At 44.1% G+C, this 27,093-nt stretch overlaps 1 protein-coding gene and 1 pseudogene across 3 annotated transcripts in view; both read left to right on the forward strand.

The window, feature by feature from the left end:
- Positions 1–6: 6 nt before the first annotated feature.
- Positions 7–27,093, forward strand: part of Fam107b (family with sequence similarity 107 member B) — a 69,501-nt gene continuing 42,414 nt past the window's right edge. The window contains exons 1-2 of one of the 3 annotated variants that reach the window (XM_010641976.2): positions 3,658–4,066; positions 6,750–6,942. Coding sequence is in view for 1 of the 3 variants with exons in the window: in XM_010641972.2 (XP_010640274.1) it covers positions 4,051–4,066 (16 nt within the window). In the remaining 2 variants the exon portion in view is untranslated. Of the gene's footprint in view, positions 109–3,657; positions 4,067–6,749; positions 6,943–27,093 lie in introns of those variants that run through there. The other 2 variants (XM_010641978.2, XM_010641972.2) reach the window with 2 other exon arrangements.
- Positions 18,025–22,714, forward strand: LOC104874784 (annotated as a pseudogene).

Here is a 27,093-nt window from a genome sequence, read left to right on the forward strand (position 1 = left end):
GCTGTCGGGCAGGGCCAGGCCCGCCGTGCCCCCAGCAGAGCGAAGTTTGTCATCAGAGCGAGTGCCACCGTGGGGCAGATCTGGGACCCCGGGAAGCCCTGCCCACAGGTAGGCAGGTGTCGGTAGGTCTCCTTGCTGGCTGTCCGGGTTGCTGAGAGTTGAAATAGTGTCTGGGATGCTGATCAAAGGGAGATTCCTTCATGCTAGTAGTTTTGCGTTTAAAACTTTTAATCATAAGATTGCACACACACACCAAAAATTGTAAAAAATACAGAAAAAAAAAGAAGATCACTCGTGACCACCACCAAAACCTAACCTGAGGATAAAGCCACCTTTGCTTGATTTATGGTTGGACAGTCCGTGTGTGTGTGTGTGTGTGTGTGTGAGAGAGAGAGAGAGAGGGAGAGGGAGAGGGAGAGGGAGAGGGAGATAAATTCTGACTCTTAATCTTTTATCAGTTACATCATTCTATATTATGACATTTAATAAAAATAGTTCTGCAGTTATGCATTGCCACTCTCACTTGTTTGGACCAACAAGTTGTTTTGGAATACGTTTCATTATAGCCTTGTAAATAATCACCTAACAAGGTAGAGGAAAATAAAGGAAAAACAATGTAATTTCCATTTACTTTGAAAAATGGGTTGACCAAAAAGTTTTATGGCCTGTATTCTTTAGATTTCAAGGGTGGTTTGGGATTCACTTCATTTTTAAACAGATTTTTCAAATTTTAAAATATTTATAGAGTAAAAGTGTTAAGCAAGTCACGAGAAATGTACGATTGAAAGAAACTTTCTGTAGAGCAAGGAACAGTGGTTTTTACTGCTGGAAACATTTGCTTCTGAAAGACTACATTGAAAAAGTAAAACAAGAAGGGTTTCCCTTTGAGGGTGAGCAGTTTTGAGTGTGTATCGTCTGGGAGGTGTTGGGGTGTTCACTCAGCCAGGTTTTTGGCCAGTGGAGCTTTTGTTGTTACTTACTTTTATTTTCCTTTTATGACTTTGTTGGACATTTGGATTCTTTAATATGTAAAGTGAAAATGGGCCTTTAAGACAACAATATAGAAGTAGCTGATTGTGAGGATGATGCAATACTTTCTGAAGTTGGAAGAGCTTACAAGAAGGAAGTTGTGGTTATGTAGCATCAGGTGCATTTGTTGTTGCTGTTTCTACCGTTTGGGGTTCAGTCCCCTGCAGTTTGGGGCTCCTTAACTGCCTGCATTCTTGGTGGAGTTGCGGTGTCCTTGTGACCTGTATGTGAAGGGTGGAGTGTTTGTGGTGATGAGTGTTCCTTGAGAGGTCCTTGTACTTCTCTGCATGATAAAGTCAATAGAAACTCAGATGGGAAATACCAGAATCTCCAGATTTTGGTTTCCAGCCCTCCTTTGGCACCTTGGATGATATAGGTAGAGTAGCCAGGCTGGACTTGAGATCAGAGTTTAGGAGCTTTGCTCTTCGATTCTGTTGCCTTGTAGGAACAGAGGAGTAAGGGGGTGGCCCGGTGGAAGGGACTTTCTGTGGTTACTCTGATGGCCAGCCTCTGACCCTGGGGACTACTGTGACTGTTAAAAGTAGAATTGGTTAGTGCTTAAGAGAAGTACAAAGTGAGACCTTAATCTTGTTCCTGAATTGTAGGAGGATGGGTGCTGTCGTTCATTCATTCCTTTGTTTTTGATCGTTTAAAATATCAGAAATAGAGGTAGGAAATATTCTTACCAGTTTTCTTTGAGGGATACAGAGGTACAGGACTTTTGTGTTACAGAGATGACTAGTAGTGTGGGTTAATGTTATTGTTGCATCTGCCTCCCCCTCCCACTCCCGGAATTCTATGTGCAAGTGTTCTGAGAAAATGAGTCAGTGAGATCTAGACTTCAGGCATCTGTAGATACTCCAGAGATCCTGGGGAGCCAGTAGCCTGTTTTGAGTCTAGAGAAGTGGCTGTGGAACCTGTCTTGTTTGGGGCTCACTGTAGGCACAGAGTGGGCCGGGAATGCTGCTGGGGAATAAGATCTTTGTGTATGTCGTGTATGTGTGTGTGGCAGGGCAGTGTGTAGTGCCTGTGCGTGACACCATGAGAACTGTGCTACATTTCCTTGTGCAGTCCCCTTGTCTAATTTTGGCCTGGTTTTTTGCTTTTCTTTTTGAAGTAAACCGTCTCTCTCCCTTTTTCCTTTCTAGTTCAACAAGTGCTGGGCTTGTCCATCCAAACTTTTCCTCACCCCAAGTACTTAGGGAATGTGAAGAAAAGGAATCAACACTTTCATCCACCTCATATTATCGATTCTAGTGTCCCATCAGTAAAAGAAATAAAATTATTTGGCAAGCTAGTTCATGTTCTCATTTAGTGATGGAAAATCGATCAGGTACTGATTCTAAGGCTGACGTTGCAGCTTTGTTTTTTATTCACCCCACCTTTAACAGATGTTTATTCAGTGCCTCTTATGTGCTAGACAATGGGCTTGCTGTAATTGGGGCCTCATCCTCATGGCAGGGCAGGTGAGAAAGGTATTTTAAGAATCACGTAAAATGCACAAAATTGTTTAATTCCACTTAAGAGCTGTGAATAGAAAGTAGCACTTTACTAATTAAGGTAGTATCTCAGAAAGAATGACATAAACCACAGCTAGGAATCGGGTAGTAGCTTTCCTATCTTGTGGGTTGAAGGGTGGCATGAGGCAGAGACAGAGAGGTAAAAACGAATGTGATTCTCCAGGGCTGAGCCATTCCCAGCATGCAGGTGGGGCCTGGCTGGACTGATGAGACCGACTGCTTGGTTTGGATGAGATACTGGGCCTCCCTCCCTTCCTTCCTAAGTGACAGCCCCGGCCCTTTTTTTGAGACAGGGCCTCAGTGAATTGCTAAGTTGCCCAGGCTGGGGTTAAATTTCCTGTCCTTCCTCAGCCTCTCATAGAGTGCTGGGAGTATAGGTATGCAACACCAGGCCTGGTTGATTGGGACATTTTCTAGTGGAACTGATTTACAGTATTTTTCCATTGTCTTTATGGGACAGTAAGTCCCTGGCAGTCACGAGATGCCAAAGTCTGTAGGTGGAAGATTGCTTCTGAGTATGTGTTGTAAAGTCCCCTCCAGAAACAGGGTCGGAAAAATGCAGATCATGACCAGCTGTCTTGTTGGTGGGTCACCGTAGGCACCTGGGCATCAGAGGGTTTCATCTCCACATTCTTTGCTCCCTTTTGCAGTCAGTGCCAAGGTAAGTTACACAGGGACATTTGAGGTGACAGCCCTGGTTGGCCATCCCTTGAGCTGTAGGAGTTGTGGATTGGAAAGAGTTCCGTGTCTGGTATAGGGGAAAGATTTGGAGCTTCAGGCAGGGGACATCAGAGTTAGAGTGCAGCTCCCAGCCTGTAACCTCCAGCAAATCAGCAAATCCCCAAATCCCCGTGAGCCTTAGTTTTCTCATAAGCAAGATAAATTTGGTGGTACCTGTGGCCCAGTGAGAACAACTGTAAGGTCCTACAGTCCCTCATTTGTGGTTTCTGAGATTTGGCAGGTGATGGGAGTTTGTACTGTTACCTTGGTACCCACAGCCTTTTTTTTTGGTGGTGTGAGGGGCTTTCCCCCTGAGCTCCATCTCCAGCCCCTTTTTAACGTGTTAATTTTGCTTTTTTGCTTTTTATTTAGTCTCACCAAGTTGGTTTGTTTCCCAGCCTGGTTTGAACTTGCCGTTCTCCTGCCTTCACCTTCCAGAGTGTTGAGGTCACAGGTGTGTGGCACTGTGGCCAACTGTATGCAGTATTAAGGACAGTTTTTATACGTGTTGTTGTTTGGGTTCACTGAGCAGTGGACGGGTACAGATGACTCATACTGCCTGGCTGAAGCTTATGCCTCTTGAGAGGTAACTCCCCATTTCCCTGTCCCCTCAGTTTCCGAAACCCTCCATTCTGCTCTTGTGAGTCTGTGCTTTAACTGTGTAGGTAGGTTCATCATAAACAGAGCCATGCAATCTTGACCCTCTCTTTCCTTTGCAGAAGGTCCTAAAGGGTCATCTCTGTTGCTGTGCACTGCCAGGCTGGCTTCTTTCGAAGGCTAAATGTGTCCCCCTGCAGGTGTGTATGTGTTGTGTTTTCTCTGCCTATTCTTTTGTTGATGAGTGTTTCTACAACACCAGAAGAAAACAGTGGGCCTACGTGGCATGGGTCTCACAATGATTTCATGGATAAAACGCCGAAAACATGGGCAGCAAACGCAAAAATAAACAATGGAACTGCATTTCAAAGCCTCTGCCTAGCCAGGGAAGCAGTCAGCAGCATGAACAGGCAGTGACTGAGTGAGGGAAGACTTGCAACCCACGTATCTAGAGAGGGTTTATCCCCAGGATGTGTGTGGAGCGTCCATAAGTCCATAGTGAAAATCTTAATAGCCCGATTAAGAAAATGGGTGAAGGACTTGAATAGATGTTTCACCCACAGCCTTTTAGTTCAGGTTTTTAGTAAGGCTGCTGCAGTGTTCTCATAAAGTTGGCGTTCGGACACACTCAGGGAGGGAAAGGCACTCTCTCTCTTCACCCAGCCTTCTCTTCCTGACTTCAGAAGGCTTTTAAAGATAGCGTGATTCTGATATTAGATGTGTTTGGGCACAAGTTGTGCATTCTTCCCAAGGTGTCATAATAAATGTGCAGGACAGAGCTGGCGTGGCACTGTGGTGTTGATAGTAATATGTGAAGTACAGCCTGCTTCCCTGAGAATTAGGGTTTTATCCAGGTTTTTAAAGCACCTGGGCCTGATGGATGCTAATGAGCTTATAAAAACTTATAAAATCCTGCAGTATAAATAATGAGAAGTTGTTTATGAGCATCTCTTGTAGATAACATTACAATTCCCATGTCCTGGGAAAATTAAAAATATTACTGTGGATATGTCTATGTGAGGGACTTGATTTGTAATGTTCTTTTCTGTATGACTTGATGTTACTTGAAAAAGGTAGAACTGTGGTCAAAGTTCTTTTTTCTTTCTTTTTTTAAGTGGATGTACAGAGTAATGTAACATGTTGGAAAGAGTCCGAGACTTTTAAATGTCCAGAATCCTAAGCTTAAACTCACCGTGACTTATGGCCTTTGGTTTTTGAGCAAGTCATTTATTTGTCTTCTGACTTCTTCCTCAGTAAACTGGAGACAATCATGCCTCCCTTCTTTCAGTGTTTTCTTGAGGGCAAGATAAAGGCATGTTTCCATGTTGGGGGTGCAGTGCCTTGTGACTGTAAATTATTAATTTAGAGAGTTCCTTAAGGTTGCTGGAATGTGTGGGCCACCTTCAGGAGGAGAGAGGAGGCAGGGCCGAGAACGGGGAGGAACCTCAGCTGCTTCTTCCTGGAGGATCCTGCATCTTTGGGTCCTTGTAGTTTCCCTGTGCTCCTGAAACCGGAGGTGTTGTGGAGGTTATGGTTAGTCAGACATAGATTTTGTCCTGGGTTATCCAGGCTTCAGTTGTCTTTATCTGTGAAATGCAGTGATAAGAAAACAACAAATGTAATAATGGCAGTATCATTGTTACCAACTAACAGAGTGTGTCCTGGGTGGCAGGCATTGTGCCTAGTGCCAGATGACGCTTGATCCTTCCTTCAGCGGGTATTTAATGAGTGCTGCTGTATGCCAAGCATGGCTCCAGACTCACAATTGGGAGTAGGATGGTGGGTAGGACAGAAAAAAAGCCTGCTGCAGGGAGTTTACCTGCTAGTGGGTGTCATTAACTACACACATACATAAGATGGTTCTCATGGTCATGTTATCAAGAGAACTGAATTGGGTCAAGGAGCTAGAGGCTGATGGGAGAGGAAGTGGTCTTTTTAGAAGGGTGAGGTCCCTCTGAGGAGAGTTTGAGATCTGAAGGAAGGAAATGGGTAAGCCTGGCTCCAGTCTACCTGTGCTAGCAGATGCTTGCTGTTAAAGGAGGGGCAGAGGCTAGTGTAGGTGGAGCCTAGGGGGTAGGGCAGCAGGTGGATAGGAGATAGAGACTGAGCTGGGGCACTGCTGGGGAAGCCATGGAGGGCTCCGAGCAGGGAATGAAAGAAACTGGCCTGTGTTTTATGTGTGTCACTCTGGGTGTGGAGGGCCAGTGTGGAAACGGGAAGACCAGTGGGGGACCGCTGCTGCATTGGGGGGATGCTGTAATGACTGGATGGAGGTAGCAAAGTGTTTGGATGCTGATATACTTTGAAGATGGGACCATCAAGACTTGCTAATGAATTTGGAGCTGATGTTCAAGAGAGAAAGGAATTGTGAATGATACCTGTATTTTTAGCCACAGCCATGGGTGAACGATGCCTTTTATTAATACGGGAAGACTGGCAGAGGATTCTTTTTGTAATGTACTCAGCAGCTCTGAAATTAATTAGTACTTTATTCCCATTTTACAGATGTGGAAACCAAAGATTAGAAAAGTATAATGTTTGCCTAGAAAGAAATCCAGATAGGATTAGGAGTGATTTGCGCCCAAGCCCTAATTTTCATCCCAGCTTTGCATTGCTCTGTAAATATCTAACCCTAACCCTAAGTGATGCTGGACTCGTCTGAGTAGCCTGCATATTGGAAATGCATCTATTTAAAAGTAACCCTTTATTAAAATACAGTTTGCATTCCACGCAGTTCACCCATTACTGGTGCACAAGTCGTGTAATTCTGAGTACACTTGCAAGGCTGGGCAGTCTTACCTGGTCCAGTTTTAGATTCGAGCTGTGTCTGTGCCTAACCACAGCTTTTGGCAACCACTTAGGCAGTTCATTTTCTCTTTCTAGAGTTTTGCCTTTTCTAGAAATATATGGATGGAATCCTACAGTCTGATCCTTTGTACCCAGCTTTGTTCATTTATATGATGTTTCTGAGGTTCATCCACTGCTGCAGAACACATCTGTTTTTAAGACACATGGCCTTTCTCAGAAGGATGTACTCTGTTTTGAATTGAGAAAAACATCTCCTGGGATTCTCAAGGTAATAAAAAATAATAGCATTTACTGAACATTCATTAATGCCAGCTTTGGTTCCACATTATCTTTTGTGGTGATTCCATGAGGGAGGTGCTGTGATTAGTGATTTATAAATGAAGAAGCTACCCCACAGAGGGCGTGGGGATGGCAGGAGCTGAGATTAGTTTGGAGTCTGGTCTCTGCAGAGCTGTCCCAGGCCATTCCTCCTTTCAGGCAGTGATAGGTTTGGAGCTGTGCATCTTAGCTGCAGAGAGGGCTGGGATCCCACTTGGAGTGATGCACTTACCAGGTCAGTCTAAAGTCCTGGTTTCAGGAGGGTATTTCTCCTGATGTTTAGTTTGGCATTACCATACAGAGATTATAGTGCTGAACAGTGATACATTTGTGAGGTAATTTTCTTAGCCATTGTATCAGAATGGCACCCAATTAAAACACGTAATTACGTTGTTAGGCAGAGCTTGTACGTTTGAGTTGTGTTTTATATATTGTGCTCACCAGAAATGCGTTTTGGTATGAAGTAGCCTGAGGGCATTCATTATGTTACTATTTATTAATGGATGGAATTAATTGAGTATTGTGTCCTCTGCAAGATGTTGATGTAGTTAGATATTAATGTATTTCCCCTGGTTCAACCAATCTACATTTAAGCAGTGTTTTTTCCTATCTACATAATGTCTGCGTTGGACAAGTTTATATTCTGTATTTTAAAGGAATTCTTTGTGTATCACAACAGTTCTGAAATTGAAAAATATTAAACAATATACACGAATAGTTTGGTCACAGTTATATAGATTTGGCCTTGGCGTGTAGTAAACTTGAAAGAAAGACCACTTTCATATCTGTACTCTACCCTTGGTTTCTGGTAAGACACTTTCCCACTATCACATCTTTCCAGCTTTCTAAAATGGAAGTATAGCATCTTAAACTAACTCTCCAGGTATAGCACATCTTCCATTTTTAGGGAGTTTTAGTTATAATCTAGATGACTAGTTCACAGTAGCAAAAATGAAAAGACTGCTTTTTGTGTTAGAATACCTGATTTTAAGAATAAAACGTTAATTTTAATCTTTGTAGTACTGGGGATTGAGAACAGGGCCTTTGCACTGAGTTATATCCTTAGCCCTTTTTATCCTTTATTTTGAGACAGAGACTCCATAAGTCACTAAATGACCCAGGCTGGCCACAGATTTGCAGTCCCTCTCCCCTGTTTCCCCAAGTGCTGGGGTTACAGCCAAGTGCTACCTCACCTGGCTAATAGTGTTTGATTTTAATTTAAATGAATTTCTTTCAACTCATTGTAGTTTCTTTGTGTGATTGCAACCACAGGGGAGTCTGCTTTTTTTTTTTAAGGTTCACTGTTGAAATTGGACAGCTAAGAACAAATGTAGATCTGTACTTGTTGGGCAGTAACAGTGGCAGGTTAGAAATCCTGTGGCTTAAGCAAGGAACTTGAGGAAAGAAAAGCACAGCTTGTGGCCAGAGGTAGAGACTTAAAGAATGCAGTGAAGAGGCTGAACCCTTAGTTGCCGTGGCTGGGCATAGAGGGTGGGAGTGGGTTGCAGCCTGTGTCTTTTTCCACCTCAGGTTCACTGATGACTGGCAAGGCTTTCAGGAGAGGGGCTGTTAATTATTGGAAAGCCAAACCAAAACTGAAATTGCAATAAGTAAGAATTGAACTTCAAATGTGATATATATATGTACTTTATATAAGTTATACCTCAATTATTTACAAAGAGGATAGTTAAAAATCAAAACAAAATAAAAAAATGTCTAGGATGCAGGTGCTAGGGTGGAGTGCTGCTCAGAACGCAAAATCTAAGTTGCTTTTTGGGTGTTGTTCTCCTCGCCTATCTTATAGGTACTCTGCTTGCTTCCAATGCTTATATCTTGGTGCACAGCACTGATTTTCTCCTTTTTACAAGAATAATTTTCAGAAGAGGCTCCAGGCTGCCAGAAATATATTGACAAAAACTGCCAAGCATGCCAGGCGTGGTGGCGCACGTCTGTAATCCCAACACTCACGAGGCTGAGGCAGGAGGATTGCTGTGAGTTCAAGACCAGCCTGGGCTACACAGTGAGTTCCAGGTTAGTCTCAACTACATAGTGAGACCCTGTCTCAGAAAACCAAAACCAAAACCAAAAACGAAAACTGCCAAGCAGAGGGAAGTTGCAAGTTCCTTCTTGTAATAGGCCCAGGCACTGGCTCCGAGTCTCAGCTCTCTGGCCTGAGGGTTTCCCCTTTCTGCTCTGGGTGGGGCCCTGCCATCCTAGCCTGGTTTCTGCTTCTGGGCTCTGTCCTTTCAGTGAGTAGCACTGCTGGCATGGCTGAATGTGCACGTTGAGAAATTAGATGGCAAAAGATGGGAGAATCCCAGTAACTGGTTGTACTTCTCACCAGCCCAACATTGATTTATTTGAACCAGGATCTGAAGAAAAGTCCACACGGTGCATTTGACTATTATGCTGCTGAAGAGCTTTATAAATGGAGAGAAGCTCTTCCTTTTTCACTCGACTCCCTGTGTCACTGGTTTGTTGAACAAATCAGGTCGCTTACCTAGTTTAGTGAATGCCCCACATTCTCGATTTGGCTGCTGGTTTACTTTTAAAACTTGTTCCACAAGTCCTTGTGTTTCCATAAACTGGAACTTGGCACTGAATTGGATTCATGGGCAGCATGGTGGGCAGGGTTCATTTGTTGCTGGTGTCATCTGGCCATATTGCTTCATCCCAGCACAAGGTCTGCTTGTAGTGAGTGAAACATTGATCATTGGGTTTCTGTCTTGGTGGTGGATTTCTTCATTGACTCATCTCCCAATGTCATGAGCATGCATTGGCGACAGTTGCTTGAATCAATTACCTTATGAGAAATCATTTAAGAACCTTAGTGTGAGAAGAGACTAAATCTGGCTAGGGTATCTGGGAAGACTGCCAACCTTGATGCAGCTTAGGGATGTTAGTGGAGAAAAGAAGAGTGGCTTGACTTTTCCAGCGATTGAAGGTACCTCCTGTCATTAGAGTCAGCTGCTGTTTGCAAATCAGGTTAATTGTATTATAATCTTATTTAGTAGCAATATAAAATTCTGTACTCTATGCTAACTATTGTTTACTTAACATGCATATCTGCTCACTACTTATAACATATGATTATGAAGTATAATTTCATGTGGTGCTGTAGTCCACAGTAAATTATCTTTTAAGTGATTATTTTAAATTTCCTGACATGTAAGGACATTTATGCCCTGTCTTCTTCTTCTTCCTCCTCTTCCTCCTCCTCCTTGTTCTTCTTTTTTTTTAAGAAAAGGTAACTAGTGATGAGTTTAAAAAAGCCAGAGAAGAATAATAAAACTAAAATAGTTTCATTTCTCTTCTGCCAAGATATAAGAGAAAAGGCCCCTTAAAGTCACCTTTGGATTTCACTGTTTAGAAAGGAAGCAATGTTTTTTAGAAAGGATTGCAATGTTTCAAGTAGGAAATAATCAAGATAGCTTCTGAAGGGACTTGGTCATAGCAAATGAAATTAATTTATATATCCTCCATTTGTCACTGGGGTGCACTGTGACATAGGACACCAACAGTTTGATGTCTGAAGACCACTAGTATGAAAATAGATTGATTTTTCCTGTCATCGCAGACCATCCTTTTGGACATTGCAGACAGCGTGTACCTAGAAACTGCTTCATGACAAGGACTTCATAATGGAGATCCTAGGAGTTGGGTGTACCTCCTGTGGCATGTCTCATTTAGGAGTCCTGCTTTTGACCACACACTTGATAGAAAATAAATCATGTGACCAACCAGACAACCTGTGAGACATAAAATCTGAAATCATAGAATTTGAAATTAAAAATGATGCTGTGCTGTCAGAGAGCCAAGAGATCATATGAGCTGGACCTCTCATTTTTGGTGAACAAACTAATGTTTAGATGTACTAAACAGCTTGCTTAACACTGTGCAGCTAATAGTGGGTGGATCTGGAACCAAACCCATCAGGGTAATGGTCCCGAGTCCTTGAGTACTGCTTGTGCACATGCTGAATGCTTCACATGCGTCTCCTCATAACAGCCCTGGGGTACAGGACTATAACTGTCTCTCTTTTGCTGAGGAGCATACTGAGCTGCAGAGTTGTTTAGGAACTTGCCCCAATTATAGAGGATTCAGATCTACTCACTCCAGAGAAGTCTGTACTCCCTCGCCCATTGCCCAGTCCCTTCCCTCCCCCTTCCTTCTGTGTCCCCATATGCCCTATTATTTTTAGACTCATTATTCTTTATTAAAGAAATGCTTTATTCTTAATGACCTATAAAATGGTCTTTCTCAGGCCTTCCACATACTCTTAAGATCTGAACTTTAAAAAAAAAAATCAGCTCTTTGTTAGGAATATGGCCAGTGGAAAGTGATTTTCCAGCCAGAATAAATATTATTTCAATAATTAATAATTTCACATGGCTTTTTAACATTAAAAGAACTTTTGAATGAGTGATTTCTCAGGACTCTTAAAAGATGTCTAGGAAAGTTTGAAATGATAGTTTCTTTTAATAAATATCCTGTCCAACTCAAGAGCTTTAAAAGTAATTCTTCTGATCGTTCTTAAAAAAAAAACTCACAGTGGGAGAAGGTGTCTGGTATTGGTTTTCTGAGTGTTAGCCTCTCTCTTATTTATTTTTCTTTATTTTTGATATTATGCTTTTTGGGGGGTACCAGGGATTGAACTCCGGTCCTTGTGCTTGCCAAGACAGGCGGTAGAACCACCGAGTTAAATCCCTGGCCCCTCATTATTTTTTTGAGACAGGATCTTGTTATGTTGTCAAGATTGGCCTTGAACTCCGAGGCTTTCGTGCTCCTCCTGCCCTTCCTGAGCAGCTGGGACTCATGGCGTATATCACAACGCCTAGGTTACCCTCACGCTCCTCAAGGTTGTTTACAAGGCCCCTCTTTTCTCTGTGCTGCCGCAGAGAGCCCAGTGTGGGTGCCTCAGGGGCATTTATCAGACTGGTAACCTGTGTTCAGTGAGTGGGGATGGGGGTGGGAGACCCCAGAAACTCTGGTCCATGCGTGCCTTTAAACGGTTTGTGATAAAATAAAGATGCAGCTGTTTTATAGCTGCCCATAGATGAGCCTGGAGGGGGGTTGCTAAGTTTTGGTGTTTCAAATGCTTTTAAAGTGCAGTTCTTCGTGCACTTCTGGTTTTATACTGCTACTGAAATACGTGACTCTACCAAGACTTTTTCCCCTACTGCATTTATGTTAGAAACTAAACAGCTAGCATATACAGTCTGGAGCATATTGTGGGCGCACACTTCCCGATGAACCATAGCACATAGCCGACTAATTTCAAGCTCTGCCCATTTATAGCCCCTTCAGAATCATTGTCATATGGCTGGTGCCGTGTGCCCGTCATGTGGACTCACAGGGCTTTTTTAAATGGAGATAAATGGTTTTCCCTCACGGGTGGACCATTTGGCAGCGTCCTAGTATGGTCCTGGGTGGAGTTTGCAGCAGTCCTTGTAGGACCAAGCGCAGGACCAGGCCCTAGGAAACATGCAACCCTCTTCCTTTACAGACAGCGCTGAGGCCCAGGGCCCCAGGCAGGCAGGACACAGAGCTCCTTGGTGCACACCTGGGTGGGGCTCCCTTGCTTCACTTCTGACTGCACAGTTTCCTTTACTCCCATCTAATCCTAACTTCACTCTATCTGCCTTGTGCTGCAACTCATCACCACAGATGAATAAAAATAAGGTTAGGAAACTGAACTTTTCAGTTATCAGCATGGTGAAAATGATTTTATTACAGAGAGAGAAAAATGTTTAATATTCTGCCATCTGAAAAAAGCTGTCTTTTTTCATAAGTGTATAAGGAATTCTTGTGCACTAATGGAAAGTTTGAAGATATTAAATGTTAAAGACACCCATGCCATGGACAAAAGCCTAGGCATTTATGTGAGTGGATGAGGACTGTCTTTGCCAACCACTGTCTTTTGTCCATATTCTCGTGTCTGTTCAGTTACTTTATTTGAACTCTGAAGAATATTTTGCAGTGCATGCTACAGAGTTCTTGGCTTTGTTGTTGTCGATGGCTGCCAGTCGTGCTCGGCTTAGCCCGTAACCTTTAGGGCTGTTGCACACTGCAGCATCTGTGAGATGCCCCTTTGCCATGTTCTCCTTTCCTGGGGCCTTCCCGGGGTACGCAGTCCCCTGTAGTGCTGGTGGCAGGGACTGGTGACTCATGCAAATGGGGAAGAGAGGAGGGGAAGCCTCCCCTCCTTTCACATCTCAGCCTGATCAGAGGTGGCGGGAGAGTCTTGCTTTGATGTGACTGCCTGGAAGATGGTGTGAGGGAGTAAGGTCAAGGAGGTGGGGTCCAGGGGGCCGTTGTGGTGCCAGTTGTCATTGTAGAGAGAGCAGTGTGTTTTCTTTTTTCTTTTTTCCTTTTTGGGAAGGAAGTGTTGATGCTTTTTCTTGAGTGTCCACTGGCTGTTTTATCTGGATACCAGCATCTGCAGGTCGTTGTCAAGCTCCGAGACCTTTTGTTCATGGTGAAATGGAACAGAAGGCTCTGAGGACTTGAGGACTGTGGGGTGAGAGAGTACCACTTTCACCTGGGAGGTGCTTCTCTACCTTAGGGTTCTTGTAGCTGCCTGATTTCTGCTGTGGTTTTCATGTCTGCAGACGAAGGGCCCTGTCATCTGAATCTCTGTCCCTGTAGGTCCTGCAGAGAGTAAGGCTTCTTCTAAGTGCTTGCTGCTGTTCTAGGACAGGCACTGACCTGCTGACTGCATTCTACCCTGGATATGCTGTTTATTTCAGTGGGGCTGTGCAGGCTTCCTCAAGTCTGTGTGGCCTCCTCAGCCAATCTTTGAACTCAGTCTCTCTCAGCATCTGGCGTCTATAGAATAAGTAGGAGTTCCTTTTATTAAGCACTGTTTACAGCTGTGCTTGTATCATTTTAGTCTCACACTTCCTAAGCTCAAAAGTCCTTTTCCTGAGGATTGCCTTGGAACTCTCACAAGGGATGACCATGTCCTGTTTGGGAAAGGCTTTGTATAGTGTCCCTGGCCCTAGGGCCCAGGAGGTGGCCTTGGGATTGCTGGGAGAGTCGGAACAGGGTTGAAATCCAGAATATCCTCCCAGTGAGCGGCTGAAGGCCAAATTGGCTTTCTCTCCTTTGCCTCTGCAGCTTCCTTCTGTGTGAACTTTTCTTCTTTCTTCGTGGCAGCTGTGCTGGCAGTAGATGTACAGCTTGCTTGGGTGGGGCTTCTTCTTCCTCTCTTCCTACCCACGTATCTTTCTGGGTGGAGTGATGGGTCCGGCCACAACTTCCCAGATGCTGCTGTAAAAAAACAAAAGGAGAAAACTGCGCAGTATGCTTGGGCTCTCCCATAGATCAAACATACTAAACATAGAAGAGGGTAGTTGGCAAGTGGGTGCCACCCGGGAAGGTGCACTTGTCCTGTCCTGTTTTCAGAGCTCTGGTCTCTGTTGCGATTCCACATTTCCTGTTGCTTGTCGTTAATGAGCAGTGGTTCCCCTGCAGTATATTTAGCTCTGGGTTGTGCATAACTCCCTCGAGGATCCTGGCTCTGGACCTTAAAGACAACCAGGACTCTCACTCAGAAAAGACTGTGTGCTCCCCATCTCTCTGGGTAACCGGCCAGATGAATAATTTTTCTCTTTCCAGTTTCTTTAAATTCAGAAGCAGCATGACTTGACTAGCTCTGGAATTGGAGTGCTTGGGCTGTTCTTCTGGGACTGCAGTTTTCCAGCTTTGTGATCTTGGGCAAGTGAATTATCTGCTTGAGTTTACTTCCTGAGCTGGGAGGTGGTGATAATAATAGTGCCTCCTCCGTTGAGTTTAATAGTAGTAGGTTACTGCATTACCAGTGTGCCCATAGAGAGTGAGCACTTAGAGAAATGGTAAAAAGGTAGCATATACCTCAGAGTACTGGTAGTTTTTAGAACCATTACCTGTCTTCTAGAGGTCTGTTTGCTGTCTGTTCTCTAGTTGTGGCCAGAGTGAAATGGTTGGGGAACTCTGCAGCGCTTATGCAGACAGCAAACACAGTGAAGTGGAAACTTTCCCTGGTAACCTGGATGCTGTCAGTAAGCCATGCAAGTAAGGTGATGAGATTCTCTGTGGCTGAGGGCAATTTTATTCTTACACACCCTAGCCAGGAATGTGTACTGTGGCCACAAAAAATGTCCATACTGTGCTCGGAATTGTAACTGTCAGCCTGGGCAAATGTCCGACAGTGCTTTTATTTGGTACTGGCGATCAAACCCAGGGCTTTCACACTGAGTTACATTCTTGCCCTTTTTGTTTTTATTTATTTAATTTTGAGATCTTGCTAAGCCATCAAGTTGTCCAAGCTGGACTTCAACTTGCAGTCTTCTGCCTCAGCGTCCCAGCGTGTACAGTTTTAAACAGTGACATGAAACTTCATTCAGCGTGTCTCCTTATCCTGAAGAGTCATTGGTTTTAAAACATCTTGGACTGGTCATCTGCAGATGATGCCACAGTTAGATATCTACCGGGAATGCTCTGATGGCCTGGTAAGGCTGTGCTATGGGGATGGCTGGGGTGTCACTGCATTCAGTGTGTGCCTTTCTTGGGGATCGGCATTGTTTTGTGAGCATAGGTGTGTCTGTTTGTCATGATGTGAAACGTCTCACTCTTAGCGGCTGCCCTATGTGCACTGAACATGTCTGCCTACGTGAGCTGCTCTGTGGTACTATGGTTGTTTCCTTGGATTCTGCTGTACACAGAACATTCTCCATGCTAAGTTTGTGGGCCTCTCCAGTGAGAAGGCCCCAGAAGGTGAGACCTGCTGTAGATAAGGATGAACATTAAACTAGCAATTTTGGAAAATGTTCCTTCTGCTTTGTTCAGTGCACGAAGCTTAACCTTGATGCTTACTATTGATTCATGAGCTGCTTACCCCAGAGGTCTTCATAAATGACGATGTTAATAAACAGTGTCACATTTCTTTTCTTGCTGTTCTCAGCTTGTGTGTAGTGGACAGTAACATCATCTGGAATAAAATAGTCCTAGAGTCAAACATTCTGTTACTGGCTGGCTCTGACCAATTTTATACTGTTTCAAAAGAGATTCCACCATCTACGCAGAATTTATTGGGCTGTGTGTGACTTGTTTTGGAAATGGAGCTACTTTGGAGAAATGTGTGATGTAATGTCATTTTAAAATGATATAATTTTATTTCCCACCTTTCATGTGTGCTAAGAATACAAGTTCCCCATTCCTTTTCTGTGAGTTTACTAAATTTACCAATTAACTGTTGCAGGTCCTTGTGCTAAATTTTTTCTCAGTGTCTTAGCTTGAGTCCTTTGTATAGTGGGTTGAAAGTGTGTGATCTAATCTGATGCAAAGAAGGGGAGCATTGTGCTCATCCCTCACTATGCTGTGCTGAGGCTTGGATGACAGGTAACTTGTGATCTGTGGGAGCTCGGAACAGGAATGAGATAAATGCAGGTATGAATGGTGTTTCCCAAATGCCATTAGTCCAAGCCACACTTTTACCAGTCTGCAGAATGTCTTACTGATGATCGTTTTTAGAAATGAATAAATTAAAACAACAGCAAAAACCATGGCTCATCTTTGAGTTATTGGATGAATTATATCCACCAGACACATAGTTTTAATGGCTTTTGGTACAGAATTCAGAGTAACAGTTCATTCTTTCAGATCCACCTTGGGGTAACTCTGTAGGAAGCCTGAAAAAAATTATTATCCAGATAGCCATTTGTTAAATCTAGGTGAAGATTTTGGTGGAGAGTTGCATTGCCTCCCTCTGCCCTGTGGTACGGATTGAGTAGGCTGTGTGTGTCCTCGGGAGGTGCGGTGCCTGCCCATCCATCCATGGTGAGGTGTGGGCTGACATCAGGTCACTGAGTAAATGCTGTGTGTGCTTCTGTGGTTCTACCAGCATGGTCTTTGCTTTGATGTTGATTTGCTGTTGCCTTACACTTGAATAGCAGCAACCCAGAACTTTAAGGAAACCCTGTTTTGGAAAGGAGAACCCTTTAGCCCCGAGGTCAAACAGATAGTAGAACACAATTGGGAGTAGAACTCTGTCCCTCCTCCGACCTGGGCTGTTTATTCAAAGATTGTGGTATTCCCCACTGTACTACATCCGGTCTGAGAACAGCGGAAAGAGAAATGGCATTCTTTATTTTCCACTGTATTAAATTCATCCTCTGCCACCTGCAGTAAACCTCAGCGTATTTTGTAAGTAGACTGTAATGCATGAGGTAGAATCCGGAGGAGTACATGGTTCATTTGTTTTAAAGCCTGTGTGCTGAGCTATTGTGGTGACGTGTAAGAAGTATTAAAACGCAACCTCCTGGAGTGGGGCCAAGTACTTACACGTACTGGGAAAGGGGACTCAGGAGTGTGTCCAATGGGCAGGTGGTATGAATGCTATGCGGTGTTGCACACCCAGATCTGGAGTGGGGTCTCAGCTGTGTGTGCACTGCAGGTCGTGACAGCACTAAGCAGGGAGCTGCTCAATAAGGGGTACACGTTGACTTTCCTTCAGTAGATTGTAATCGGCTTGTGAGGAGGACATTTGATGTCAAGTAGAAGAGCTGATTTTTTGTGTGAACTGAATTTCACTTAGAAGTGCTGTTGGAGACAGCGTGAGCTGCAGGTCTGGAGGGTGGTAGCTGGTGGCACTGTGGGACATTCTTTGGCCTTTGTCGTTGCTGTGCCATCTGTGGCCATCCATCCAGGTGTACAGAGGCCCCTCTTTCTGAAGCTGCTCCATCTTCTTGTTGAATTTGAAGAGCTTCCGGGAGTGACCGTTGCTCATTTCCGTGCTTCTCCACTGCCCAGGGAACTGCCGTGGTTGGGACTGTGTTTTTACTGTTTATCTTTTTATTTGTTAACCTTGGCTGAGTTCAGTCTCTGTAACCTTTTGTCGCTTATATGTTAGTAGGACAGGTGTGAGAAGATTTCCTGGACGGACTTTTGCTAAAAGGTTGAAAAATTCTTGATTAAAGCAGAAACAAGAAAATGTGAGCTTGAGCTAAGAATAAAGCTGGGGCTATTGAACAGTCTAGTTCTTCACTGGAAGATGTGGGAATTTAAACTTGTGGGCTTCACAGTGAGACTGAATAGAAGTCATGACAACGATAGTGAGTGGTACTGGATACTGTGTCTTTGCCAGGAAGAGAGTTTTATAATAGGTGGTCACTTTTGTAGTTGTGTACTCATTTTATATCTTTTCAAATATAAACTTTCTTCAAATGCCTAAACATGTCTGTCAAACTTTGGAGGAGCTGCCCTATTCTTACCTTTGAAACCTTTTTATGTTCAGTAATTTTATCAGTCTTATGCTGTGTCTAGAATCCTGATGATTAAATTTTCATTTTCTTTGGAGTTTTCTCTTTCCAGTAAAATGTGACTGACTGTCCAATGAAAACCATGGGACGGATACATAATTTGAAGTACTTGTTACAGCCTGAATGCTTACCCCTCCCTTCCACATTCACAGGTTGAAATCCTAACCACAGTATGACAGTGCTCCGAGTGGGGCCTCCAGGAAGCGATTAGGTCCCGAGGCGCAGCCCTCACTGGAGGAGACAGGCAAGCTTGCTGTCTCTGTCCCCTGTGTGAGGACAGGTGAGTTCACTGACCTCTGCAGACCAGGAAGCAACTCTCACCAGGCACCAGCTCTGCTAGCTCCCTGGTTTTGGACGTCCCAGCATACAAGACTATGAGAAATAAATATTTTAAGTCACTCAGGCTATGGTAAATTTGTGACAGTAGCCTGAGCCAATTAAGACATGCTTTATTTTTGCAAAATAGCACTTGATTTGAACTTGTCTTCACCTTTTACCTCGTAGTTGCATAATATTAAAAAAACAAAAAACAAAATACAAAAAAACCAAGCAGTCACCACACATTATTCTGATGTGCCCCAAAGTACATCTGTCTTGCTTGCTTAGGATTGGACAAAGAATTTCTTGACACCCACTAAGTTAGTGGTACTATTTTTTCATGAGAAAAGGGATTTCAGGGACCTCCTTCATCTTGTGTAATAAGTTTCGCCATGGTTTGGCTTTTCTTGCTCCACACTGTTTCACCACCCTGACCTGCCAGGCCTAGTATATACAAATATTTGGTTAAAAATGTTAACCCAGACAGATGACACACACTTTTATTTTTGGTACTTACAGAATATAGAATGACAGCACCACCCTGCAGCCTCTGTTCTAGGTCTTGTTAATATCAGGAGGCACCGTGATGTGAAATTCAGAGATCCAACCCACAGGCCAGAACATCTTGCCTGAGCATCAGATTCTTTTGCTTACTGGCTTTCCGGCCCCTTCCTCCGACTCCCTGCTGCCTTCCAGTCCTGTCCTGCTGCACTTTCTCAGTCTGAGCCAGCACTGCAGGTCTGCCACAGCCCTCTGTCTGCTGTCTTTGCTCATCCTGGCCCTGGAAGACTGGGATGCCACGCACGCCTGTCCTGCCAGAGGCGGTGACCCAGATGCCTCACCTGGGCCTCCGCACTGCCTGGAATTCCCCTTGTCAGCCCTCTCATCGTCAGTAATGACTTTCTGAACCTTTTCAGTGCTCCTGAAGTCTGGCCTCGCACTCAGCTCCTTTCGCCTCCTTGTCTCTTCCTGCAGACAATCTACCCATCATGGGTAAGTCAGTGAAGGCTGCAGCCTGTTCTTCCTGCTGGCTTTGCACACTGGCCTGCTTCTGGACCTATTTTGTTTTACTTTTTTCTTCTTACAGTGGGAGAGGAGTCCCTGTTGCTTTCTAAAAATCAGCTTTTCCACTACTGTCCTTCTCCCTCATTTGAAGTTCCCTTTGTCGGTGTTTCCTTTAAGCATTTGTGAATGCTCTGATCTCTCCCATCTTAATACTCAAGCAGAAAAGAATAAACTGTTCCCGCCCTTCTTTAGCTACCACTTCATTCTCCTCTTGATTAAATTCTGAGCGATGTCCTGCTTTTTGGCTTGTGCAGGTTGTCTGCTGCTGCATCAGAGGCGATCACAACTTAGTAACTTAAGCAATACTGATCGATTACTCATAGATTTAGTAACTTCAGCAACACTCATCGATAGCCTCACAAGTTTTGTGGGTTAGGACTCTAAAAAGAAGTAGAAAGGACCAACCTTGTTTCATTGTGCTGATCTTCTTAGTGATTCTTTTAAATAAAAACTATTTTCCAAGTGTAAAGAAGACTTAGAAGAAGTATTTTCCATTTTTGTAAATCTGTTTTATAATTGGCTTAAATAAAAATAGGTGGGTTCTCACACCTGCTTCTGAATTAATTCTGTTGTGATAGGTAGCTTTGGTTGCAGTTTATACAGAAGACCCAGCCTCACACAGATATGTGATGGGCAGGGTTAGAGAACTGAAATGACCTTTTCAGGTAATTGTGGGTATTTGATATCTCACCCAAATTTGACAAGTGATGATGTCTTAGGGTTAGTTACATCATGCATTCTAAAACTCTAACAACGATCTTCTGTTCTGTTGTGTCAGAGTTCATTGATCTATCATTCATGCAGGATAGGACACTAAAGGAATAGTTAAGTCAGTTATAATACATTCTGTGATGCCATACTGTGCAGCCACATTGCAAGAAGTGTTTTACCATGGGTGAGTGCTTGCAAACGTAATCATTGTCTATTCAACATGAATATATTTTGATAAAATGAAGTGTTTGTGTTGTTTGAAAGGAAATTTATTGATTTAGGGTTATATTTAACGATGCATTCATAGGTAATATTTTCTTTTTTTGAGGCAGGGTTTTGCTCTGTGTAGTTTGGATGGCCTTGAACTCACTTTGTAGCCCTGGCTCGCCTCAGCCTCCTGAGTGCTGGGATTATAGGTGTGTGCTGCCATCCCAGCAATATTTTAGTTTCTTTATACTTCTCTGTGTTATCTAGTTTTGCATGAACGGTTCATTGCTTCTAAATCAGGTTAGGGGAAATGTGTTTTTTTAAAATGAGAAATAAGTATGTGTATTAAACTGATTCCCTCACTCATAGATTTCCTTACATAGAAAAAAACCCCAGGATTGCCAATTGTAGTAGAAATGTAAATGGACCAATATAATCTTTCTGTGGCTGTCCTAAGCTTCAAAACTTTTCCTCTGTTTTGGTAGCAATTCATTGATTCAGCAGAGAGATGGTACTAAAGGCTTATTCAAGAAAAGTTGCATACTTTGATCTTGCACATGCAGCAGAGACAGAAATTGCCTTTTCTCATTTCTGTTATTGCCATGGATAACTCTGCTTCTTGTCTGAGGAAGGTGGTGAAGGACATCTTGTCCTCCAGTGATGATGGTGCTTCCTATCTGGCGCAGAAATAACCTGGGCACAGGCACGTGGTCCTCACCTGAGCTGCTGAGCGTGCATCCTGCTGCCAGGGGTATGGATGCTGCCTGTTTCTCTTCATTTTTGTGGCTGCAGGTTGAAGTGGTTTCAGAAATGTAAAAAGCAGCTGACATCTGGGGATTAGCTAGTCACTGCTGACCCTTTAGAAAGGACATTTGCCAGTGCTTATGTGGCTGCTGCCAGTCTTTTGTCTCTGGAGAGACAGGCTCAGTCTGAGGATGTCTGCTGCCTTCTTGTTTATGTTTCTCAGTTTTACGTTTCTTATGATAGAAGTAACTATTAAGGTGACTGCAGATGCGGTGAAGCCTCCACACAGCACGAAACGAGCAGCTTTGTGTCCACCACCTGCCCCAGGAAAGCTAAGGACATTGTCACTGAGGGGCCCAGGGGCTGTGTGGGGCCGTGACCTCCACAGCATCAGTGACTCCCGGAGTCGCGATCTCCCCCCAGATGCCTGGGAAGGCACGGCTCCTTTTGACATGCCAGTGGTGAGTTGTTTTACATTCAGTGCCATTCTGTCCTCTGCCAGAAACCATGTGGATATTGTACCTGAGGGCGTCCTAATGGTTAAAATTTCATTGCATCTGGAAGTGTAATAAGCTGAACGGTTTGGAGGGTACGCAGTGCATTCCAAATGTACCTAGTGGCTTCTTCTTATTGTTGAAACTGCTTCTGGTAATGCCCTTATGAAATGTGGAGAAACGTAAAAACAAATTGGAACAACTGACAGTGCTGAATCAAACATCAGCCTGAAATTGTCTTACTCTTTTAGGAAGGAGATTACAAAATAATTGCTAAAGAAAGGAAACTTACAAATTAGGAGACTGGTGTTGGATGCTGCAAAAACCAGACAAAAAAGGGCAAAAGCTGCAGAAACTTTTAAGTTCATATGAACAGGGATTAAGAACACCTCCAACTGAGTTTGATCGTTAGGCTGAGATTACTTCTGCTAGAGGGAGTCAGCCGTACATGCGCTCATCATCTTCGCTGTCTGAGTGAGTGTAGAAGCCCGGAAGACTTCCTGTGCACAGTGTTACCAATATGTAGATCTCCAGAACAACTGGGAAGTTTTCCATCCAGTTATCTTTCTAACAGTGATCAGACTTCTGGGACTCCAGTGCCATCTACTTTATCAAACGCAGTTGGTTCTTCTGCCATGGCTTCAGCCAGTGGCCTAGGAATCACCTCCACTTCCAGCGTCACTGACTGTAGGAGTCCAGTGGCAGCAGGAGGGCCAGGGTTCTCTATGACTGTGATGCTGCAAACAGTACTGAGTTGCCCTTTCGTGCAGATGAGGTGATCACTGTGTTCCATGTCATTGGCCTGGATTCAGACTGGTGAAGGGGGAAAAGGAGAAATCAAAAGGGCAAAGTGCCAAGTAGCTACTTAGAACTGCTTAATTAAATAGGTGGACTATGAAAAAACTACTCATCATGACATCTTATTTATATATAAATAACTAAATAAAGCAGGTGTAAGTGTCTTCCAGGGTGATGTCTTAAGAGACTGGAAAACAAACAAAATCTCAGCCGTCAGAAATCAGCCCTTCTGCCAGTAAAGTTGCATGGTAAAGAATTTGTTAGCACTTTCATGCCAAGAATGTTTTCTTATAAAATTCTCTTTCTATTGAGATTTCACTAATAAACTGCTTCTACTTTTGAGTGCCAACTTAAAGCAGAACTGTTTTCTACTGAATTTTTCTTTAACTACAAGTTTTTTCTTTTATGTAAAATAAATTTATTGTGAATTGCAAAAAAAAGAAAAAAATACAGAAACTGCTCTTTACGTTTAGCTATTTCTTGGAACTGCAGTTTCTTTTATATGTGATACTGGACTTAGAAAGATTTGCAGATCTAATAAGGATGAGGAGCATTACTGTTTTAGCAGAACCACAGGATGCAGAGGCCTCTCGCCCTTGCCTCTTGAGAGTGAGTCCTTCCCTTGGTCTACTTCCTGACCGCTCTCCTCCTTGCCGCTCCTGTGCCCTGGTGCCCCTTGCTGTTCCCGGCCCCCCGGCACTCTGTGTGCTGCTCTGTCTGCAGAAGCTCTCCCCTGCCCAGCCTGTGGCTGGCTGCCTCTGTTCTCCAATCTTTGCTCAGCACTATTCTGGTGCCTCAGCTGCCTCAGCCGGGAGGTCTGCTGTGACCATTTAAAGTAGCACAGCCTCTTTCTTCCCCCAGGGTTCTGGCTGTGGCGCTTACCATTGGCTGACACTTTCTGTTTGCTTGTTTACAGTCTGCTGTCCCGTTACTGAGTGCAGGCTTTCCAAGGGCAGCAGCTGTGTTTCATTCACTGCTAAACCTCTGGTGTCAGGTACGATGCCTCACCCTTAGCTGACATGGAAGAAGTACTGATGAATTCATGACAGGATGAATCACCTGTTGCTGCCTTGTGGGTGACTGAAAATGACGGCATTTGCTCTCCAGGTGTTGCAAAGACAGAATGTGGCTGGCTGCACTGTAGTTTGACTCAAATAGCACCCCCACACACTTCTTACATGCAGGTACCGTCAAATGTGGACAGAACACAATACAGTGGGATGTACAGATGCTTGGCTGTTAATGCTGGTTTCTGTCAGTGGTGTCCAGAATGGTAATATGCTCTGGAGGAGGAGAAAATTGGGGCTTATAAACCCAGAGAGGTTGGTGGGAAGCATTTTTAAATTTCTAATTGGTAAGTATTGGGACTTTGGCATATTTGACATGATTTTGATGATAGAAATGGGAGTGATATGAACAACCTCAGTTAGCTTCTTGTTGAAAATATGCATTAGCTGTTTTCCTAGGCCAATGAAGAGAGGTGGTAGTAGCCGTTTCATCTGTGTGCCTGCAGCTTTCCATCAGAGACCCTCCATATGGGTTGTTTACTGACAATGTCCTGCTGAATCATGTCTGCTAGTGGGTCTGCCTCTTCAGTCTTATTTCCTGTCACCTCCATGCTTTGGTCGGCTGGATTTTCCCATCTGTGACGATTGGTTCCCCCAAAACCATGCTGCTGGGCTCACTCTGCCTAGCCACCCCTTGTTTCAAGCCTTGCTTCAGGTTAAGCTTTCATTCTGACCCATCTGTCAGCACACTGTTTCATTCCGTTTGGTTCTTCCTAGTGTGTGATAGTGTGTGTGATACTCATATGCTAGTTATATCTTGGTTTGAGTCTCTCTTACATCTTGTATATCCCTTAAGCCCGTAAAGGGTGTTCTTAATGAAAAAAGTGCAGAAAAATAAATGAGACCCTGAATGCTGACGAGACAAATGTTTGGCTTCAGAACCCTCTGGGGACCTGGACGGGGAGGGTACCAGGCACTCGGAAGCTTAGTGAGCACTGCTGACTGTCTGATAGGCGTGGGATGGAGCCCGCGTGGCCCAGTGCCTGTCCTGCCTGCTGAAATGAATTGAAAGGGTGGGCTCTGTGGGTTTACTAATCTAGAGATTGTGTGAAACTGGAAGGGGAATGTTGATGTTCATAACTGGTCTCATTCCTGTCACATTAGAGAATGCTCTTAGCAGTTTCTTCTTTCAGCCCCACACTGAGCAATACAACTCAGGTCCTCCAGTAATGGAATGAGAAGTCCCTGCATTTTGAATTTTAGTGTCCCCCAAGTGCCACGGGGAAGTGATGGGGCCTGGTGGGAGGTTCTAGGGTACAGGGCTGGGTGGGCCCTAGAAGGGATTGTGGGCTTCTCCTGTCTCTTCCTCCCTGTGGTGAGCAGTGTTTTGCTCTTACTGGAATGTGATACCTTGCCACAGGCTTGAGAACAATAGGACTCGTGGCCATGAGTGAAATCAATAAAACTGTGAGCCGGAATGGACCTCCTTTCTCTGAGAATTGACTATATCTCAGGTGTTTCTTGTAATAATGGAACACTGACTCACACACAAGCTGTGAGCTAAAAGGGATTAAATTCTAGGACTATTGAAATTGCTTAAGGGACCCTTATAGTTGCTTTTTAAAAATAATAAAGTTAATTTGAAATTTAAAAGAAAGTGAAACTAGAAGAATTATTAAACTTCCAGTAACTGTTTCTTCGCCATAAAAGTTTTGCTTTCTTAAATACCACTCAGGGTGGGGGGTTTGCATCTGCCTGCATGGTTTGCACCACGTTACAGTGGTGGTCCCTTGAGGGTAGGCCTGCCAGTGTGGTCTCCACTGTCCCTGGCCCTGATGGTGCCACCACAAGCTTCACTTCCAGGGGGCTGGGGGTGGGGTGGTGGTTAGAGGACAAGTGAGGGACCAGGGCAGCCTGGAGAAGCTAGGGGGCGTCAGTCACCTGGGTTCAGGCAGAGGGGATCAAAAGGTAAAATTAGCCCTTTTCTAAAGACGTTTTTCAAATGGTTTACTTAACTCAAAAACAGGAAGAGGTAGTTCTACCTCATTTTTCTTGTGTCTTGTTCTCCATTTGCAAGGAATAAAATGTATAGTTTTAGAGACTGGGCTTTTTTGGCTGCATGATCTTGGGCACATTGCTGATTTTCCTGGCTTCTTCTCTGTCAAGAAGGGAACTAATGCCTCCCTCCTGGAACTGTCTGGGACATTCGAGGAAGTGAAATAGAATGTTTAAAGCAATGCCTGGAATGCAGTGGGCCCTCAAAAGTTAACTAGTAGCAGAAGCAGGATTTTTGTGGGTTTTCCTGGGACCAGACATCATTGCTAATGTAATTCCTATTATGAGTTTTAAAGTTTTAGATTCCTATTATGAGTTTTAAAGCCATTTTAATCAAGAGTTTGCAGCAAAGCACAGATCCAACCAGAGTGGACATTTAGTAAGGAGAAATAGAACGGGAATTAATACTTGGAATTAATTAGTTTTGGAAATTGGTGTTTCCCAAGGTCAGTGAAGACACTTTCGTCACTGTCACTAACATAACATGTTTGTAGACCACATCTTCACTCCATACAAAATTTATTGAGATATTTTAACAAATGACAATGTACTTTAACAAATGACAATTGAAATTGAGCATATTCTGTGCCTCCTCTGGAGGGGGCTGACTATCTGCAGAGAAGATCTGCAAGTATCCAGCAGTAAGTTAAACAGTTTCAGATTGGGAGAGGTGGGAGACAATGCCAGGACAGAGAGGGACAGTGGAAGAACCTGCGTTAGATTGGTTATCTGCGAAGGATGCTCGAGGAGATTAAAAAGGTAAGGATGAGCTTGTGGTGGGAGAGCTCTAGGATGCCTCGGAGGGGCTGGCTGCAGATGGAGGGGATTGTGTGTAAGGTAAGGTCTCTCCTGTGTGGCTAAAGGGTGAAGGGCAAGGTGGGGACACTGACAAGATGTGAGAAGCAGGTCTGGTTCAGAATGGGCAAGGAGGGCCTCGCTGGGGCTGTGCAGAAGCCGTTGCGGGGTCCCCAGACAGTCCTGTGGGAGTTACTAGTCCCCTTAAGCGTGGTTACTACTTTTTTGTGCTCTTTGTTTGCCACAGAACTGTTAGACTCTGGATGACTTTGAGAAGTGGCAGAGCCAGGATGGCCTTTGAGTCCTTACCCTGCAGTCCTGTGGCAGGCCAAACTGTGGCCCAACAGTGTCACACGTCCGTCTGAGGGGCAGTATTACGGAGGGATACTGTGTAGGGAGGTTGGCAGTCGAGTGAAAGTGGTACCCAGATTTGTACAGTCCAGAGAGGGCTCAGGCGTGATGACAGACATGGCTGTTGAGACCTGATCTGAGATCTGTGTGATGAGTTCTGACGGGTGTGATTCCTTTCTCCTGGGATTCTGGCCAAGCTGGTAACCATCCAGAAACTCGGCCGTCAGCTCTTTCCCATCTCTGCGTTTGGACAGTC

Source organism: Fukomys damarensis, unplaced genomic scaffold (genome assembly GCF_012274545.1).
Source record: "Fukomys damarensis isolate Sample0158 unplaced genomic scaffold, DMR_v1.0_HiC HiC_scaffold_19, whole genome shotgun sequence".
In the NCBI taxonomy this organism is placed as follows: Eukaryota; Metazoa; Chordata; class Mammalia; order Rodentia; family Bathyergidae; genus Fukomys; species Fukomys damarensis.